General features: G+C 43.1%; 1 protein-coding gene across 1 annotated transcript in view; it reads right to left on the reverse strand.

The window, feature by feature from the left end:
• Positions 1-22,270, reverse strand: part of ACTN2 (actinin alpha 2) — a 369,946-nt gene that overhangs the window by 13,243 nt on the left and 334,433 nt on the right. Inside the window, exons 19-20 of the mRNA XM_086926858.1 lie at positions 2,750-2,815; positions 1,611-1,769 (exon numbers count right to left, since the gene is read on the reverse strand). Of these exons, the coding sequence (XP_086782984.1) occupies positions 1,611-1,769; positions 2,750-2,815 (225 nt within the window). The remainder of the gene's footprint in view (positions 1-1,610; positions 1,770-2,749; positions 2,816-22,270) is intronic.

Consider the following 22,270-nt stretch of genomic DNA (forward strand, 5'->3'; position numbering starts at 1 on the left):
CTTTATGTCTTTTGTTTCTTTACTTTTGTGTATAGCTGAATCAGAGTTATTTTATAAATTATGTGTGATTTTGTTACAAGGTCCAACAGTGTTGAATTGATATGTCAAGTGTAGACATTTTACATCTTTATTAATTATCTGACGAGTTTGGGCTTTTAAGTATTGCAAAAAGGTGGGGTCTGGCTAAAAGGTGATTAAAAGGGTTTAAATATTAATGCTCCATTACTCTGAATTCCTAACAGTCCCACGGTTGTAGCATAAGCATAGGCTGATTACTGCTGCTTCATGTGCTGATAATAGAAACCCTGTATAGTAGGTTTATTCAAGCATGTTAGTAAATTACTGTGTATTGTTGTATGGATAACGCATGCTGATTGTATTTTAATTTTGGCGTCCAATTTCTACAAAACGTTGTTTAGAATGTTGGGTGATAGCTAATTTAGGACATCCTACGACTCCTCTGGCTGCATTGTTTTGTGTTTTGGCTCTGTTAGCTTTTTGGGCAGGCTGAAGTATTTTGTTTAGCAGTTATCCATTTTAATCCCTACGACTGATTAGACAATGGTGACTTTCATAGTTTTTGTTGAAGCCTATTAAATTCTGAGTTTGGGTGAAATAACATGAAGATTTGGGTGCTTACAGCACCCAAATCTGCATGTCACTCCTGTTAAATTTTGGCAGGTTTGACCTCCTAAAATTTAAAAAAAGAATTTGATGTATATCGCACCTATCACTTGAAGGGATTCCAATTTAGCAGGCCACTGGTAATCCATCCTGGAGTCTTTTTTGCACTTTAATGAGATGATAATGGACTATCAAATGGTACAAATCTAATTTGGTCTAATTCATCATGGAAGCTTTCAAGCTTCATGACTGGTATTGTCCAGGGACCACGATTCCTCATTACTTTGTAATTATGTGTTGTGTGCATCGAAAAATAGGGTAAACATCTGCTTTTCCTGAGAATTTTTTTTTGTTGTTAAGTGAGTGAAGTAGTTTGTGATCCAAAAACTTTTGATGATGCCCCATGGTGACCCGGCACAGTTACTGTTCGGGCTCAGGATGTGATGTGACCACTGCACCCCAATTACTGTTGTCTTTTACTACCTAAAAGTGAAGGAGAACCGTTTTCCTTTCTTGCATTAGGACATGTGGCCCAAGGCTTGAGCGGCCGACCTTGAATCTGGGAAACAAGGTTCGATGTTGGCTGGAGGCTCAAACATCTTGAAATTCTGGGCGAATCACATAATCTCCCCGAGCCTAAAAAAAATTTATGTGGCCTTTTGTAACTCAACTGATGTTCATGTAAAGCACTCTGATTCCATCGGGTCGAGTTCGCGCTGTATATAACTGCAAAAATATAATACAAATATGGCACCTTTTCGACGCCACTGCATGGACGCGAGAGCTGTTTGTATTGTTATTCATTACAGTGAGCAAAAAAACTTGTTTACTAGGCATATCAACCGAAGGCAAAGTACTAGCATGACCATTCTGTAATATAAATGTAGGAATACATCGAACCTGTACCCCTGCACATAAAGTAGTGTGTCTATGCACATCACGCACCCACAGTGTTATACCAAAGCATACAGTATTAAAAAACTGACCTTATCTGCTGCTAGGATTCTGAAGGAAGCGATGACCTGCTCGGCGGTGTCAGTATCAGCAGTCTCCCGAGTCATGAAATCAATGAAGGACTGGAAGGAAACCGTTCCGGTGCCATTGGGGTCAACCAGGACCATAATCCGTGCAAACTCTGCCTCGCCCTGGGGAATGGAATAAAGGCAGAATAGTGCTTGTGAAAGGACCTCTAAAGCGGTACTGTGACTAAACAACAGAGGAGAACAATTACAAGTGCTGGGAAGGTGCTATTTGTAAAAAAGCTGCATGTTATGGTGTTTTGGTAGACTGTATAAATTCACCACTAATGTAGCTCCTTAGCTTGAAGAGAAATAGTGTCACGCCGACACTGCACAACAAACAGAACTGCAACTAGGTAGGGGCAGGTATTAAGCAACTGCCAAAAAGTGGTGTGCTAATCAATTAACTAGAACATTACTTTACCTAGCTTAAATTGACACTGCTCATGGGTCTTCTTGGAACTTTGGTAAATAAGGTCCCAATGTGTATACCCTTCTAAAAGTGTTTAAAAACATTTTATGCAAAATCCGCAATTTGTTTTGTGGTTGTAAGACCCCGAAAGCTCGGTGAAAATAACTATGAAAAAGCTAGAGCTAATCATCAAATACCAAAATTCCCTCAAATAAATACACTTCATGCTTTATGTTCTCAGTTACGATAAAGATTTTCTCTACTGGGGTCATTTGTACCAGATTCAAAACGCAGCAGAGTTATAAAATTTATGGCAATTAAGTTGCACATCTTAACAATTTCCAAATAGTAATTAAGATTTTAGTTTGTCCACGATGGAGAAAAGACTTTAATATGTTGATAATGTTTAACTATGTAAAAATTATGACATTTACTCTGTTTTCCCAATATATTTTAAGAAATTACTCATCAAGTTCCTGAACAGTTTCTGAATATATATGTGGGGGGCAATTCTCTATGTTTCTAGTTGACCAACAGGCACAGTGGTGAAATCGATATATACCTTTCACGACCAGGGGAGGAACCCAATACAAAATGTATGACTCTATTAAAATTCAAGGATATAAATCCAACGTGAACAACATGGTCATGCAAAAAGTCAAACTCAACAACACATTTTAACATCTTGTCATACCAGGTCATAGCCCATTGAAATGAGACATGCTCTGAAATCATCGTGGTCCATCAGCCCATTCTTCTTCTGTTTGTCAAACACATTGATGGGCATACATGAAGTAGAGGTATCAACAACAGGTGCAAGAAGAGACCACCACCACCACACCCACGAAGGTTCAGGAGAAGATCGAGTCCATGCAACGATGAGTCAAAAAAGGCGATGTTGATGTCGAAGGAATGAAAAACAAGCAGCTAACACAAGGAGAGGCCAGACAGATGGGCAAACATACATATAAAGGTAAAAAAGAAGGGCAACAGAACATAGACAGGCACAAACAAAGAAATAAAAAGGCAAGAAAACAAACATTTAGTGACGAAAGTATTCTAACAATATATATATATATATATATATTTACTGTGATGCGCATTAATTTGAAACTTTATAGCAAGCATAACATTTCAGATAGCCTTAAAAAATGCTTTGATATTCAAAAATGTGTGTCCTGACTTATCAGGTAGCACTATTATGAGACTAACTACTTTTCCCAAACAAGATACTTACTTTTGCTAACACCTCATCTGATGGAGACTTTTATCTAGCCTCAGATTCCTTACCATGGAATATTCTCTATGCATCAGACTGGATCCGGAAACTTTTCGAGCAGTACCTCGTCGTGTGCACTGTAAGTGATGTGCACATGCCTATATAGGGGCCATCCAAGAGTGCTGACATTAGTTACTTTTCACAACATTTCCACACCACAAGCACAGAGCCACAAAGTCTCTTCATGTACCAGTGTTCAAAGGGGTCACCGTACAGAGAGAAATCCATTCACAGAGCGGGGAGAATGGGAAGGTCGGTAAGGAATATACTGCTAGATAGTCTCTACCAGATGGAACATTGCCAAAGTTAAGTACCTTTTTTATCTGATAGATACTTCTAGCACAGATTAGTTGCCTTAGAATAGATACCCAAGCAATACCTCACCGGAGGAGGGTCTGCAAAATGATTTAGACCAGGAAGTCCTGAATGACTGAACGGGCAAAGTGCCTGTCATAAAGGACCTGACTCTCCAGGCAGTAGTGTTTGGCGAAACTGTGGTAAGACACCAATGTTACTGCCTGATATCCTGGATCGGGCCTACGTGAGCTGACGCAGTGGTCGCAGCCTTGGCTCTGGTGGAATGAGCACTCAAGTCCTTAAGGGGTTGCTTCTTGACCAAAGCATAGCAGATATTAATGTACAATGCAATCCATCATGAGATGGTCCCCAACAAACCCAATGAAGAGTTGATTGTCCACCCAGAACTCTTTTGTATGATCAATGTAGAATTAAAAGGCTATTTTTGGGTCCAGATGGTAGAGTATCTGCTCTTCCTTGGAAGGATGAGGCAGAGCAAAGAAGGTAGGCAGAGTGATATTCGGGCCTACATGGAAGGGTAGGAAGACCTTTTGTAAGAGGTAGGAATATGTTCTCAGGACCAGTTTGTTTGGGAAATAAACATGTAAGGGAGGGTGGATGGATAGTGCTTGTAGTTCACTGACCCTTCTGGCCAATGTTATAGCCATCAGGAAAGCTGTTTTGATGGTCAACAGATGGAGTGGGCAGTTATGCATGGGCTCAAAAGACATGACACAAGGCGAGTGTCATCAAAGGGCATGTCCATGAGGGAATCCTGGACATCCCCTAAAAAGCTAGTTGATCTTACACAGGTGTGGTGTCTGAGTGACAATGACGGCACAATTGCTCTGCCTAGCAAGTGGATCACATCCAATCCGCAGCATATGCCTTGGTCAGAATGGCTCAGGCCTTCTCCAAGACCATGGGCAGCACTAGCACAACTGAGTCCCAAATGGTGTGGGTGTATCAGCCCAAAAGGCATGTAGTATTCACCAACAGCAGTGTCAGGCTGGCGGAAGTGAACATCCTCTTACCAAAATTATCCAGCCTCTTGGATTTCCTGTCCGGTGGACCAGTACGGAATGTGCCAAGGTTTACTTTAGAGGTGGAATTTTTGGTGGAACTTACCAGACTGGCCTGTGAAGCTGAACCTCAAGAGCGGCTCCACGAATGGTCCAGGGACTTCCCACATGACCGGGATCTCGGATGTCATGGAGTCGTTCGACGTTGGGCAACCAGGAGCTTCAGTGACTGCTCCTGCAACCCCTTTGGTTGCATGGTGCAGCAGTCCTTACAGGTCTTGGAGTCATGTACAGCTCCAAGCACCAAAGACAAACATGGTGAGGGTCTGTCACAGACATCTGCCTGTGACAGGCATTACAGGGTTTAAACCCACCATTTTATGGGGGACGTCCCTGACACACTAGGAGACAGATGTTGCTTAAAAAGCTTCAACAAAACATCGAAACAAGGTCAGTCAAAATGTGAATGGAGGTAGCTCTCTCTGGACCAGTACTGACTGGCACATAAAGAAAAGAATTTAAGTTAGCACACTGGGGTGATGTTTATATAGGCCCGATCACTTTACTTCCAGCAAGGACAATACAGAGCTGACGAATAGCATAAGCCGGCAAGCAGAGGTATGCTTGAAAAGTTTTCAGATCCAGTCTGACACCTGGGTAGTATTCTAAGGTAAGGAACATGAAGCTATATGTTTTTATCAGATTTAAATGTTAACTGAATACATTTATTTATTGTTTGTTGAGTACTGTTCAAGATACAGTCTTTGCACCTAACTGGGTTTCTTATACCCCTTTAAGCCCTTTCAATCAAAATGTCTATATGTCCAAATTAAATGCAAAGACGCTGAAAACATTATTATACTTTTTTTTTAAAATTTCTTTTTATCCTCATTCGCCTCAGACCCCAGTTGACAAAATAAGGCGTCAATACCATTGCTCGCTATCAAGGAGACGTAGGCTACTGGATGGGGACCAAGAGGACGCACCCCGCCTTCCGGTACACAACAATCTTAAAAAGTCACTGGCCCCATGATGGAAAGGGGTGGTCACACTCTCCTCTGGTTTAATTATAGCCGGTGACTGTTAATGTTGGCATGAAAACACAATTATTGTAAACTAGCTATAATGCTGTATCAATGGAAACTGTTATTTAAAAATGTAACTAATGAACCTGGCATATCAATGAATGTTTTCTTGTTATTGCAGTGAAATGTTGATTCTTTATATAGCACACACCCTGCTTTCTATGCTGTTTAAGTTGTGCACATCTTTTAATGCACCTGTTGCTCTTTCTATTAATTATTAGAAGGACACAAGGAGCCTTGGAGCAGATGTACTGCAATCCTGTGACCTGCTCACAAAACTCCAAAGCAGGCATTGAACCCACAGAGCCAGTCTGGTGCACACGTTTTCTGCAACACATTCCCTGGCTGTACTTATGCTTGCATATGTGGTTATTTATTTTATTTCTCCATATTAAAGCTGTTGTCATGAAGTATTTCAGTGACAATGTGTGTGGTGTGGACAGCCTTTATACATCTTTGTGCTTGGAGGCCTCTATAAATTATATGGTGTATTATTCACCGGCTAAATTCTCCTACTTCTGTTTATTTTGGGTTACGCATACAGATATAGGTGTAGTCAGTGCTTTAGCTGTTTTGCCAGGCTAATGTATTCATATTCGTAAATAAAAATGCAGACATATAAAAAGGGACTGTGAGCCAACACTCATCATCAATTGGCCTATTCATGTGTCCTTCACAATTTGTTTCCATCCACCACAGCATACAGCATGGGGAAAAAGACCAGCCCACTTCGCCCATTGCTCTCTTTCACTGCGAGTGGCAGCATCTTTCTTATCGCACGTGCACATCTGCTTAAATAGAATTGTACTTCAGGATTGGTGGTTCAATACTTTACTTAGTGGAAGAGGGATGTGCACCGCCTTGTTTTAAATCTGTTTTTACTGTGCAGACATGGGAATCACTCCCCTCCTGGAGTGTATGTAGTAGAACAAACTGGTTGCGCACCTATGAACCCATAGGTGTGTCTCCCATGGCACCAGTATTAATGCTGTGTAATCCAGCTGGAGTTTTATTCACAAATGAAATTCCAAACAAAGGTAGTTTTGTTCAACATAAATTGTATTTCCAATTGGTTCAAAATGTCATCACATTGATGGTTAATGGCAAGTAGCAACAATGTTGTTTAGTTCCTATGCATTTCGGTGAAATGAGTCACCTTCTTCAGGGAACATCTATAAACAAACGAAATATGTACATTGTAACCTTATGTGATTGAACCAAATTTAAGTCACTAATAAACACTACTTGTGCTCTCTCAAAAGTACGTGATAAACATGCTTAACTTAGTATACTCAAGCGCCTGTCCTTAAAACATTGCTATCCTGCTGTTTAGAGGCTTCGGTTATAACATAGCTGGTTACGTGTGTTCATGCGCGCGTCTTTAAACTTTAACGCTGATTAGGGGCATATGCAATGAAGTTAACTGGCGGTTAACAAAGGGGTTGCGCTGCCGCTTACGCTTTGGCTCTGTGGGTCTAGTTTTAGCTCACCGTTAGTTGCTTGCGATCTCTCTCGGGTACTCTCCGGTTCAATGGAGAGTCTGCATATCGGGGTTAGGAAACGCCGCGGAGTTAGCGCATGCGTTCTATGTCGCTATATGGGAGTGGTTTCATTAAAGGTGCAGGCTGTCCTTGCTGGGTCGTTTTTTTTAGACTAGCGTGAAATTGACAAAATAAAGCTTTAGTGACAATAAAAGTGCAGGTTTTTCTGCCGATGCGTGTTAGCAAAGTGAAACTATTAGTAAACAAACACATATTCGGTGTTACAAGGTGTGTTTTAAACATGTAGAGAAAATCAATCGGCCCCCTATATGAATTACTGGACGATATGTTTAACAGGTCGTATGTTATAATAGGTACTTGTCTCTAAGTTACAAGTAACACAAAAGTTCTGTCCGATCATTGAGTCCATGTGGCTTAAGGCAGTTCAGGTAATATATCCAGTGGTTTTCTCTTTTGAGCAGGTTTTTTTTGTTCAATGTTCCTTCTTTTTTTGGTACCACCTCTAGGATGCAAGCTCTCAGTTGATTTAGATTATGGCGTTTTTCTGTGAAGTGGGTAGCTACCGTTGATTTGGTCGAGTGTGTGCGGATGTTACTCTTATGTTCGGTTAACCTCACTTTTAGTTTTCTTTCCGTGTGACCCACGTATACACTTCCACATGGGCATTTTAAAAGGTATACCACATTGGTGGTGTCGCAACTGGCGTTTACTTTAAGTGGTATTTTGTGTCCTTTCATGGGGTGATTTATCGTTGACCCCTTCATGATGTTGTGACAGTTTGCGCAGTTCAAACATGGTACTGTTCCTCTGAAAATTTGATGCGGAAAGGTCTGTTTAGGTTGTTTCAATAGTTCTCCTAAGTTTTTGCCACGGGTATGAGCAAAGAGGGGTTGTTGATCAAATATGCCGTTGAAATCACTTTCCATTTGCACAATTTGCCAATTCTTGTAAATGATTTTCTTGAACTGGGAGCTGACATTTGAGTATTTACTTACACATGTTATTCTCTGTGGCTTAATGGTGGTTTTATATGTCAATAGTTCTTGTCTTGTTTTGGTAAGCGCTCTTTTTTGAGATTCCTGGATAGTTTCTTTTGGATATCCTCGAGAGGAAAATCTTTCTGCCATGATTTCAAGTTGTTCTAGGCACTTCTGGTCCTCAGATACCACTTTCTTCACCCTAAGAAATTGAGTGAACGGTAGGTGTTTTTTCAGCGTTGTGGGATGGTGGCTGGTGTAATGTAATAAGTTATTTCTGTCTGTGGGTTTCCGGTATAGGTTTGTGGTGATGTTGCCGTTATTCAATGTTATTTCCACATCCAAGTATTGAATGGTGGTTTTGTCGATCTTCCATGTGAATTTTATTCTCTCGTTTTTCTCATCTAGAATCATCAGTTGTTGTGTCAGTGCTTCCTGTGTTCCTTTCCATATAATGAACATGTCGTCTATGAATCTCATGTACGCTAATAGGTGTGTTGCCCATTCTTGGTTGTTATAGATATGTTCTTCTTCGTAAGCTCCCATGAACAGATTAGCGTACGCCGGTGCGGCGCAATTTCCCATGGCTGTGCCATTTAGTTGGATGTACCAGTGTTTGTCATAAATAAAGTAGCTGTTCATCAAGGTAAATTCCATCAATTGTAACAAAAAGATTTGTAGATCTTGTGGGTAGGTGCTGCGTAGTAAGGCTTTCTCGATGGCCTCCAGGCCTTCTCTGTGTGGTATGGACGTATATAATGTTTTTACGTCTACGGTGGCCATAATGCAGTCAGGTTCCATTTTTACTGCTTGTAATTTTACCAAAAAGTCTGTGGTATCCTTTATATAGGAGATGTTTTTTGTGACAAGAGGTTGTAGGTACCTATCGATGAATTTGCCCACTGGTTCATGTATGCTCAATTTGGTGGATACGATAGGCCGGCATGGTGGTTTGTTGGGGTCTTTATGCACCTTTGGTACGAGATATATGGTGGGACTTTTCGGGTTCTCTTGTGTTAGATACTGCTTGGTTTTTTCATTGATAATTCCCTTATCTGTGGCTTGTTTCAACAAGATCTGTAGGGTTCTACGTATGTCCGTGGTTGGATCATGGTTTATTTCCATGTAAGTATCTGTGTCGCTTAAGTGTGCTTGCATGGATTCTTCATAAAAACTCTTATTCATTACCACCGTAGCTCCTCCTTTATCTGCTTTTTGACAGATTAATTTTTTGTTGTTTGCTATACTTTCTATGGCTCCAAATTCTTTTTTGGACAAGTTCAATGTTTTAGACCTTTTGTTGGTGTTGATTTTGTTGATTTCTTGTTTGCACGAGTTCTCAAAGAGGTCAATCATTTTGTGTGATGTTGGTGGCATGTAGTTGCTGGAGGTTTTTAAACCTTTAAGCTCATCATCTTTCGTGGGTAGTTTTTCCGTTATGACGTTCTCAAAAAAATGTCTCAACCTCATCTTTCGTGTGAGTTTAAAAAGACTTACTTCAAGTTCTAGTTTGTTGGTATGGGTTGTGGGCACGAACGATAGTCCTCGTTGTAAGGTGTTTATTTGCAAGGCACTGAGGTTTTGGTCTGAGATGTTCAATACCAAGTTATCTGGGCTCGTCAGTGTTTCTTCCTGTCTTTCCTGGTCGTGGTGGTCTTCGTTTGTGGTGGATTTATTTCTTTTGTTTTTGTTGCGTCCCCTCCTGGGTCTTCCACAAAGCTTGCAGCAATTCCCCCCACCAGGGAAGTCAGCACGCCCACCAGAAAGTTAAAATGCAATACGACGAAATAACCCATTCGACAGATCAAAGAGCAGAGACTTTTGCCTACGGAACTGAAGCCAGTGAAAAAATTTATTCTCTGATACAAGCGGAGACCTCAGAACCAAGAGTAACGCGAAACAAGGAACAACAAATCAAACAATTAATGTATTTAACACGTAGAGAAATCAATCAACGACTCCACGCAAACACCATGATAAAATACCACAAGGCACAACGAATCCCCAGAGGCCTCAGAATATCCCTAAGACCATCTCTCTGCAAAAACTCCAAACCGTTCACAGAACGGTGGTTCGCTATACTAAACAAATGCAGCTTAGACTTGATTTTATTAATCATTGAAGAATTGGCAAAAATATTGGAGGAATTGAAAGCAGAAATAGAGACAGTCACCGAAGAATTAAAAAAGGGCGTTACTGGAGAAGAGTTACAAAAGATCCTTGATGATATAAACACACAATTAGCCAACCATACACAGGAGGTGAATGAACGAAAACTGAGGAAATACAGAAGGGACACATTAGACTACAAGTTACAAGAAGTCTATACATGGGCTGAAATATATGCTAAGAGGAGACAAACGAGACAATATACATCCCAAACAGACACATCATCCACGGACAGTGATAGAACCCAGCAAAAAAAACCAACGATCAGAAGTACAACATCCGATAAACCAACCACCTCGGAGCCTTTTTTAGAAGTAGGCCCAACAGAAATAGAAGACCCAGGAGGGGACGCAACAAAAACAAAAGAAATAAATCCACCACAAACGAAGACCACCACGACCAGGAAAGACAGGAAGAAACACTGACGAGCCCAGATAACTTGGTATTGAACATCTCAGACCAAAACCTCAGTGCCTTGCAAATAAACACCTTACAACGAGGACTATCGTTCGTGCCCACAACCCATACCAACAAACTAGAACTTGAAGTAAGTCTTTTTAAACTCACACGAAAGATGAGGTTGAGACATTTTTTTGAGAACGTCATAACGGAAAAACTACCCACGAAAGATGATGAGCTTAAAGGTTTAAAAACCTCCAGCAACTACATGCCACCAACATCACACAAAATGATTGACCTCTTTGAGAACTTGTGCAAACAAGAAATCAACAAAATCAACACCAACAAAAGGTCTAAAACATTGAACTTGTCCAAAAAAGAATTTGGAGCCATAGAAAGTATAGCAAACAACAAAAAATTAATCTGTCAAAAAGCAGATAAAGGAGGAGCTACGGTGGTAATGAATAAGAGTTTTTATGAAGAATCCATGCAAGCACACTTAAGCGACACAGATACTTACATGGAAATAAACCATGATCCAACCACGGACATACGTAGAACCCTACAGATCTTGTTGAAACAAGCCACAGATAAGGGAATTATCAATGAAAAAACCAAGCAGTATCTAACACAAGAGAACCCGAAAAGTCCCACCATATATCTCGTACCAAAGGTGCATAAAGACCCCAACAAACCACCATGCCGGCCTATCGTATCCACCAAATTGAGCATACATGAACCAGTGGGCAAATTCATCGATAGGTACCTACAACCTCTTGTCACAAAAAACATCTCCTATATAAAGGATACCACAGACTTTTTGGTAAAATTACAAGCAGTAAAAATGGAACCTGACTGCATTATGGCCACCGTAGACGTAAAAACATTATATACGTCCATACCACACAGAGAAGGCCTGGAGGCCATCGAGAAAGCCTTACTACGCAGCACCTACCCACAAGATCTACAAATCTTTTTGTTACAATTGATGGAATTTACCTTGATGAACAGCTACTTTATTTATGACAAACACTGGTACATCCAACTAAATGGCACAGCCATGGGAAATTGCGCCGCACCGGCGTACGCTAATCTGTTCATGGGAGCTTACGAAGAAGAACATATCTATAACAACCAAGAATGGGCAACACACCTATTAGCGTACATGAGATTCATAGACGACATGTTCATTATATGGAAAGGAACACAGGAAGCACTGACACAACAACTGATGATTCTAGATGAGAAAAACGAGAGAATAAAATTCACATGGAAGATCGACAAAACCACCATTCAATACTTGGATGTGGAAATAACATTGAATAACGGCAACATCACCACAAACCTATACCGGAAACCCACAGACAGAAATAACTTATTACATTACACCAGCCACCATCCCACAACGCTGAAAAAACACCTACCGTTCACTCAATTTCTTAGGGTGAAGAAAGTGGTATCTGAGGACCAGAAGTGCCTAGAACAACTTGAAATCATGGCAGAAAGATTTTCCTCTCGAGGATATCCAAAAGAAACTATCCAGGAATCTCAAAAAAGAGCGCTTACCAAAACAAGACAAGAACTATTGACATATAAAACCACCATTAAGCCACAGAGAATAACATGTGTAAGTAAATACTCAAATGTCAGCTCCCAGTTCAAGAAAATCATTTACAAGAATTGGCAAATTGTGCAAATGGAAAGTGATTTCAACGGCATATTTGATCAACAACCCCTCTTTGCTCATACCCGTGGCAAAAACTTAGGAGAACTATTGAAACAACCTAAACAGACCTTTCCGCATCAAATTTTCAGAGGAACAGTACCATGTTTGAACTGCGCAAACTGTCACAACATCATGAAGGGGTCAACGATAAATCACCCCATGAAAGGACACAAAATACCACTTAAAGTAAACGCCAGTTGCGACACCACCAATGTGGTATACCTTTTAAAATGCCCATGTGGAAGTGTATACGTGGGTCACACGGAAAGAAAACTAAAAGTGAGGTTAACCGAACATAAGAGTAACATCCGCACACACTCGACCAAATCAACGGTAGCTACCCACTTCACAGAAAAACGCCATAATCTAAATCAACTGAGAGCTTGCATCCTAGAGGTGGTACCAAAAAAAGAAGGAACATTGAACAAAAAAAACCTGCTCAAAAGAGAAAACCACTGGATATATTACCTGAACTGCCTTAAGCCACATGGACTCAATGATCGGACAGAACTTTTGTGTTACTTGTAACTTAGAGACAAGTACCTATTATAACATACGACCTGTTAAACATATCGTCCAGTAATTCATATAGGGGGCCGATTGATTTTCTCTACATGTTTAAAACACACCTTGTAACACCGAATATGTGTTTGTTTACTAATAGTTTCACTTTGCTAACACGCATCGGCAGAAAAACCTGCACTTTTATTGTCACTAAAGCTTTATTTTGTCAATTTCACGCTAGTCTAAAAAAAACGACCCAGCAAGGACAGCCTGCACCTTTAATGAAACCACTCCCATATAGCGACATAGAACGCATGCGCTAACTCCGCGGCGTTTCCTAACCCCGATATGCAGACTCTCCATTGAACCGGAGAGTACCCGAGAGAGATCGCAAGCAACTAACGGTGAGCTAAAACTAGACCCACAGAGCCAAAGCGTAAGCGGCAGCGCAACCCCTTTGTTAACCGCCAGTTAACTTCATTGCATATGCCCCTAATCAGCGTTAAAGTTTAAAGACGCGCGCATGAACACACGTAACCAGCTATGTTATAACCGAAGCCTCTAAACAGCAGGATAGCAATGTTTTAAGGACAGGCGCTTGAGTATACTAAGTTAAGCATGTTTATCACGTACTTTTGAGAGAGCACAAGTAGTGTTTATTAGTGACTTAAATTTGGTTCAATCACATAAGGTTACAATGTACATATTTCGTTTGTTTATAGATGTTCCCTGAAGAAGGTGACTCATTTCACCGAAATGCATAGGAACTAAACAACATTGTTGCTACTTGCCATTAACCATCAATGTGATGACATTTTGAACCAATTGGAAATACAATTTATGTTGAACAAAACTACCTTTGTTTGGAATTTCATTTGTGAATAAAACTCCAGCTGGATTACACAGCATTAATACTGGTGCCATGGGAGACACACCTATGGGTTCATAGGTGCGCAACCAGTTTGTTCAATACTTTACTTAACCAATGTTTTTTTCTTTCCATTCTTTACACTTATTTTTATACTTTTTTATCCATCTATGGTTGCTTAAACTATTTCTTCAGGTTAAAGTAATTCAATGTCAATAGCACCTTTTCATTGTGTCAATACTTATCAATTTTTCTTCGACTGTGCATTAAAACTAACTAGGATTACTATACCTACACCAGCCTGCTAAGATGCACACATATTGTTCTAATAAAATTATACGCAATGACTATTTATTTGTATTTTAAAAATTTGTTTGCAAGCATATGCTCACCCAACTTAAGAGGTTGACATTTTCTTCTATTTTTTGTGGCATATCCTTTTCCATAAAAAGGATTTCAATACTTGCTCGGAGTCCACCTGCCTGCCAGTAAGCACTCATACTTCCAATTACAATTTCATTCGATGGTTACATTTTTCAATGTAAACATTTTATTACAGGCATAGGGCCAGCACATTTATTCAGACGCTTGTTTTGTTCCTGTTGCTTTTTGTGGCACCAGACTGCAATGTAGAATTAAACAATTATAATCAAACCAGCTGAAAATAGCCAGAACTCTTCCCAAAATTACACCAAATAATGCTTGTTCCTTTTGATGAGCATTATGGTCTTTTTATTTGGGCTCTATTGAGTTGAGTCTCTGTAATTTAAGGTTTAAAAGTGCATTATCTCCTCAACCCTTTCTTGTCCCAGTCCTTACATAATTCGAGGATTGTCCATCTTCTATTGGCACCTCATGATCCAGATACAAAAAATATATCACTCTTCCCTCTGATCTGCACCCTTCTACTTACGCCCAGTCTATTAGTACAGACCACAAATGTGAAAGATCACCTCACCTCCTCCTGTTGTTTTGTCTGAGTCCCTACAGATGTTATCTTGGTTGTGGTAGGGTGTCTGTTGTATGTAGTTAATCATTTGTATTTTTTTGTTTTCCAGGATCTTAATGATGCACAGCAAAGGGGATCCTCTCTATAGCGTGGCATGGGCTCCTTATGAAAGAAGTTCTTTAAAAAGTCAAGGGAATCTCAAGTTGTGCTGGGCTACCTTCCTGGGGAATCAATTCACCAACAGCCACACTTGAGTATGTAAGGAAGAGGCCGGAAGGAGAAGCGGAGAAGGGTTCTTCAGGATGTACGAGGTCCTAGTCTAAGCAGTATGGTGTCCATATCCACTGCAAGGCCTTCACAATCAAAATCTTCTTTGAGGTCAGTAAGTAAGGCTGCATTCTTGATATTCTTGGTCCAAGGGGCTTTGGGTCTGACCTCTTATTACTGAATAACTGTCACTTTGGATTGGGAATTCTGGGCCCTTATTTTGTTACCCCAATCTCACTTGTACATCTGCACAGGGGTCTAGTGCTCCTCAAAGGATTTGGAGTTCATGAGAGAGAGGTGAAAAGACCCTCATGGGGAATGGAGTTTCTTCACCATTTGTTATCTTCCTTACTGACCTTGTTTTGCATTTAGGACCAATAGGAGGAAGGATATGGGAAACATATGATTGTGTTGTAGTAGTTCAGATCTGGACTCACAGTCTAACAGATAAATAGGTGTGAGGTCAGAAGTTGTCTTGGTCTTGTAAGTGCTTGATAAGCTGGCAATTCTATAATAATTTGCTTTAAGGACCTCGGTAACAGTTTTGGATTTTACCCCATCTGTCTACAAGCATTAATGGGCTATTAGCTCTATCCTTATCAGTGGTAATTGAAAGCTGGCAGCATTTCTTGCATGACTTATGCCTTTTGCAATGAAGTCCTTATAATGGCTTAATTTAACAGCCCTGAGGATTCACAGACAGTTTTTGATCACAGGCAATTGCTTCAGCCACCTTGGATCTTGTTTGTAATCTTACGTATATGCAGAACACTGCTTTGGTTTATTTGTGTTGTTGTGGGACCAGGCAGCATGGGAAACACACTGATAGGTTTCACTATTCTTCTCACCAAGATAATAGAAGGAAATGGTGTATGATTTAGTTGAGAATCTCCAATTACCAGCAGAAGACACTATGCCAATACATTCAACATTTGGAACATTCACAAACTGCCAATACCAGTTTGTGAATGTTCCAAAGATTCCAAAAGTTTTGCGCCGTCACAGATTGCCGATTAACAGAGAAATTATGGACCTCGTTTTAACAGGGTGGAGAGATCCTGGTAAAGAAGCTTTGCCTGGGTTTCTCAGAAATCCGTTCCCTTTGGCTAAAGGGGAAATAGACCTTTCTTCTTTTTTGACTTTTGACCCCATGTTGGCAATCATGATGAGCCACTCCTCAGAGATAACATAGAATGTGTTAGTGTTAGCACCTATTCATCAGATTGGAGGCTACTCTAACAAAAAACTATGCTGGTTTGAATCTCCCACGTACACAAGTGTTGATGAAGTTTACCCTTCACAATATCTAGCCAAGACGTTTCAAGAAGTTGCATTGTCTCTGCAGTTTGTGAAGGACTTCTATTAAACATGGAGGTTCAGGTCAAATTTCTATCCTATATGACTTATGATATTCAAAAGCATTTACATTTGCCTCTGGGTCTAATATGGCAGGCTGAGGACAAATTATTCTGAAAGACTGAAAGGCATATGGTGCTCAAAAAGCAGCTCTCTTTAAGATATCCTTTTGGAGATTAAGCCATTTAGAGACCATTTATAGAAGCTCATTTGTCTTATTTTAGGGAGTCAAAAGCATACCCAGATTTTAATAAGGTAGCATAAGTCAATTGTGCCGTTCCATCAGCCATCCCATAGTCATCAATGTAGACACCAATCTACGAACAGGAGGGGGTTCCAGTATTACTTCTGTCCCAGAGGAGCCTCCTGCATTGCATTTCTCAGCACTAAACCCAGGTAGAAGTCCTGACTATGGCTATCCCTGCCCGTAGGATGTGCTAGGATGAGATAAGATCTGTGTCCATCTGCCTGCTAGGAAGCACTCATACTTCCAATTAAAATGTATTCAATGGCAAAGAAATGTCAACGCAAAAGTTTTATTACAGGTATGTGACTGTCACATTGAGGCAGACGCCACTGGGAGGGATCCATTTCCAACTATTGAGGGCAAGAGATCATTTAGCAAGGACATTGTCTGAATTTGATGTGAGGCCAGCAGATTCCAGCACTGTTCCCAATCCTTGGCCCCTGGATTTATCAAAACATGTGGCTCTATTCAGGGAGTAGCAGATTTAGTGGAGAAGAATGTAGTGATTCCAGTCCCACCATGAGCCATGGGTCAGAGGATTACTCCTGAATGCATAACATATTAAAATCAAGCATCAACTGATCATCAACGTAATCAGTCTAAACTTTTATTTGAAGCAATACATTTAAAGCTGGAGACACTTCAAAGAATCATTCATTTGGTCTCTCCAGAAGAGTTCACAGCAGCCACTGACCTTCAGGGTACTTACTCACATTTAGATATCCATCCAGTACATTAGAGATGTCTCAGGTTTGACATTCAGGGGTACCATTGGCTGTCCCAAATGATACCTTTGTGACCCACACCTCTCCAAAAGAATTCCCCATGTTCATATCACTGATGGTGGAGATTCTTCTTAATCTATGTATTCTATTCCATCCCTATCTTGATTTTTTTTTAAAACAGACTTTATTCATTTTCCTTGTTTCATAGATGCAGCACTCATGTGATCTTATAGAACACATTATAAGCGTGCAGTTCAGTAATTAGTTGTGTCCGCAGCTAGTCATAGCCCCGTGTAACACTAGCTCATCCAGCCCATCATCTCCTTCGTCGTGAGGAGAGCAGTTCATCAATTGCCGGAGGCATATCCCACCCGACTTGTGTCGTAGCCCTGAGGGACTGAATCGTGTTACCCCAAGATGATGTAAGCACTGTTGACACGTATTCACCATAGCAGATAACAAAGAACGCAAACCCCCCCAACTCAGTCCCCCCCATCTCTAACTCCCTCCCATTAACCCCACCTCCCTCTTCCCCTCAGACATGTCGCTCTCCCTAACAGCGCCCTTGTTGCATAATATTTATTCCTCAAATTCCTTTGGAATCCCTGTGACAGTGGTCCATGTCCCACCTGGGAGGATGCACCCCTGTTAGTCATCTCCCCATCCATCTTCTCACCCTACGGCCTATGGTTGTGTTCTCCTGTAGGAAAGGGTGACCCCCATACCTGGAGGGATCAGTCATCGTCATCAGCCGGGTTTTTCAAGCAGGTCCACCATCGCCACCCACGCTCTCGTCGTGTCCCACAATCTGTCATTGTCAGTTTTCTGAGCCAGCTGGAGCCGGAGTGTCCCCTCGTAGTCCGCCCACTTTATAAATTCCCGCAGCCAGCACGCCACACTGGGGGCTGTGACCGCCTTCCAATGGCTAGTAATTTCTCGTTTGGCTAGGACTAACCCCAGGTCCAGGAATTTACTGGTGGTTTTGTTGCAGGCAGTATGGGGGAACCAGTGTAACAGGCACACCCCTGGAGTAGGCTGCAGCTCCCTTTCCGTCACCTCAGACAGCTTGGCCAGACCTCACCCCAGTACTCATAAAGCAAAGGACAATCCCAAAACATGTTCATAAACGCTGCGTTTTCCAGTCTGTATCGCGGACAGGCAGTGTGGGAGCCGAAAAACTCATTGATTTTGTAAGGAGTGAGGTACGCCCTATGAAACACATAGAATTGTATGAGCTGAAATCTCGCATTTCAAGAGCATTTCCATGCTCGTTCCTGCAGCATCTCCCAGGGACTTGCCTCTATGGGCGTTCCCAAGTCAGCCTCCCATTTAGTGCGCAGTTTCTCTAGAGGAGCCCTTAAGCCCTGCGTCAGTCTCCGATACAGACACGTAACTGCCTTGATCTTACCCGCGGAGGTGACCACGTACTGGCAAGGGAGGAAGACCTGTGGTTCCTCCATCCCTTTCTTCCAGTGTTTGCACACAGCGGCCGTCACTGTCGCATGTAGAGGAGGCAGTTTGTGTCTTTCCATAAGGTCCTGGAAAGGTAAAAGGATACCATCTTCGTATAGGTCCCCAATGGAGGAGATCCCCAGCCCATTCCTGCAGTCGCTGCCAATCCTCTCCATGAGGCAGCTCCTCACAGAACCACACCGGAATCTCAGGCCTATTCGCAGGGCTTGCTTTATTTCGTCGTAGAGGCCTGTTCCAGCACTGCCGTAGCACCCATAGATCTCCGGGCACCTCCCTTTCATGCACCGGGAGCTGGAGCAGAATCCGAATCAGGTGACGAAGCCCAAGATCCCTACCTCTCTGATCCACCTCGACTCCCAGCTTCCCCGCCATCCGTCGCGCGAACCATTGGAACTGGGCCGCGTGGTAGTAAGCCTCGAAATCAGGCGCTGCAAAGCCCCCTTCTCGTCTGGGACGCATCATAGTAGTCAACGCCACTCTATGCCTCCCTGAACCCCATAAACAGCTCAAAACCATAGCTGGGCAAAGCACTTCCCAGTGATCCAAATCAGCAGTGTGACAAAGTAATAAAGCAAACGGAGCAGGGTTATCATTTTTAGTAGCGCCACTCACCCCGCAACCGATAAAGGTAGAGACCCCGAGAATTCAAGATTGCTCTTGGTAGTTCGCAGGGCCCGCCCTAGATTAGCTTCAAATAAATCACCTGCCTCATGATAGATTCGGACCCCCAAATAAGGTAAGCAGCTGCCTTCCCATCGTACATCGAGCCCCTCAGGAGGATCACCTCGTCCCCCAAGGACCGGGAACATACAGGTCTTGGACCAGTTGACTTTGAATCCTGCCACTCGCCCCAGCCTCTCCAGCAATTCCTGGGCGCCCCGTAGCTCATCAGTAGCATTAGTAAGGAACATTAACAAATCATCAGCATACAGAGCAATGTAGTACATCTGTTCCATCCCCTCCAGGCCCCTGTAGTGTCTCTCTGTCCGTGCGCGAACCGCCAGAGGCTCCATTGCCAGGGCAAACAGGAGGGGAGACAGTGGGCGAACCCTGTCTCGTCCCCCTGCCTACGTCACACGCCGCAGAAATAGCCCCCCCCCCCCTGTCCAGACTCTGGCCGCCGAGCGAGCGTACAGAATCTTCATCCAGGCCACAAAACCCTCACCTAGCCAAAGGCCCTCAAAACCGGAAACAGATACTGCCACTCTAAGCTATCAAAGGCTTTCTTAATGTCTATCGATAGTACACACGCCTCATCACCCCCTGCCGCCGCCTCGTGCAGCAATTGGCACAATCTCCGAATATTCATGGCCGTGTTCTAGGTAGGAATGAACCCAGCCTGATCCCCGTGCACCAGAGTTGTCATATGCACCATCAGGTGACTGGCCAAGATACCACTCAGAATCTTATTATCAGTATTTAACATTGCCAGGGGGTGGTACGCTGTACGATCCCACCACGGCTTACCCGGCTTAAGGAGTGGCACAATTACTGCCTCCCTTGTTGAGCTAGGTAAGTAGCCATCCTGCCTCGATCGGTTATAAAGGGTCACCAGCTGTGAAGCCAGCACGTCAATATAAGCGACATAGAACTCCGATGGCAACCCATCAGTACCCAGTGTTTTGTTCTTGGCCATGCGCTTGATAGCTCCCCGGACCTCGCCCAATTCCACTGGTCAGCCCAAGCTCTCGGCCTCTTCCGCCTCAATCTGGGGTAACTCCATGTCAAGGAAGTCCCCGTCCTCTAGTTCTCCAGGGTCCAACTTACTGCAATAAAGGGTGGAATAGTATTCTAGGAACTGCATGTTAATGGCCTGTTGTCCATAATGGACCGTCCCCCCTTCTTCCCGCAATTCAAGAATCGGTGTGCCTCTGCGCGCTGGATTTGCCAACCAAGCTAGGAGCGCCCCCGGTTTATCTCTTTCCGCATGCACCCGCACCATATACGCCCTGTAATCAAAGCACCTCAGTCTCTCCATTTGCGTTGCCAACTCTTCCTTCGCCCTCAGCAACCCTTCTTGTGTGTCCTCCCGTCCCGGTCTCTCCCTTTCTTTCTCCCTGAGCCGTTCTACGGACTCCCACAGCTTCCCCAATGCGTCCGCGTATCACCACCTTGAGTGCGTCCCACTCATTATGCAGACTAGAAGAAATGCCCATGTTATGCTGAAAATAGTCCTCTATGGCAGTACCTATGGTGGTTCGAAGGACCTGTTCCTCCAATACTTCAGTTCGGAGACGCCAATTAGGGATCGCCGTTCTAAGTCGAACCCAGTTCAGGTCCACCAAAAGGGGGTTGTGATCAGAGGTTGTCCTAGCCAGGTATTCACTACTCGTGGTCTGTATGTGGACATCAGGGGAACACAGCACAGCGTCCAGCCTAACATGCAACTCATGGACCGCTGAAAAAAAAGAGTAGTCTCGGTCCACAGAGTGATGAGCCCTCCAAGTGTCCGTAAGCCCCCAGCGCTGCTGCCAGTCTTGTCTGATGTCTGCAAGCCTACGAGCAGGGGCGTCAGGGAGCGGTGGGTTTGAGCGGTCCAGGTCCACGTCATTCATGCAGTTAAAGTCCCCCCCCAGAAGAACCGGGCCCGTTAACTCCCGCGCCAGTTTCTGTGAAAGCTGTGCAAAAAAGGTGGACTGTTCAACATTGGGGGCATATATGCTACCTAGTGTGATGTCCCGCACATCAAGTCGCCCCGTGACCACTGTAAACCTGCCTTCCGGATCAACCACCTGCCTCACACATTAAAATGGTACCCCTGCCCGCACCCAAATCAACGTCCCCCTGGCATAGGCCGAGTAGGTAGTGTGGAATACCTGCCCCCTCCAGCGACGTTGTAAAGCCATTCCCTCTGCCTTCGTCAAGTGAGTTTCTTGAAGCAGTGCGATTTGCACTCCCCGCCGTACCAAGTATGCATGTATTTTGTGGTGCCGACACATAGTGTGCATCCCCCGAATAATCCAAGACATGATTTTAAGGACTATGGAGGTGCCCATGGATCAAACTCATGCACGTGCTCCTCTAAAGCCCCCCTAGCTACATGTCAGACCCTCCGCCAACCCACCCAAACTTCAAACTTCACCCAACTCCCACACCCCAGGACAGGCACATAAGAACAAGTTCCCATCCAAACCAAACTGCTCATACAAAGAACCATAACTGGGAGGTAACATGTGACTCGCACACAATGCCCCCAGAACCCGCCCCCCCTCCTTTGTAGGAACTTGCTCAGCCAGTTGGGTCCCCGGCATTCCTGGAGAGTCATCTTCCGACGTGCTGCCCCACATCAAACTGGCCCCTGGGCCCAAGAAGTGCAGCAGACATTTTATCATGTGCCCGCATACTCTCTGCAGCCCCATCACCCAATCAT

The sequence above is a fragment of the Lissotriton vulgaris genome, chromosome 6 (genome assembly GCF_964263255.1).
Source record: "Lissotriton vulgaris chromosome 6, aLisVul1.2, whole genome shotgun sequence".
In the NCBI taxonomy this organism is placed as follows: Eukaryota; Metazoa; Chordata; class Amphibia; order Caudata; family Salamandridae; genus Lissotriton; species Lissotriton vulgaris.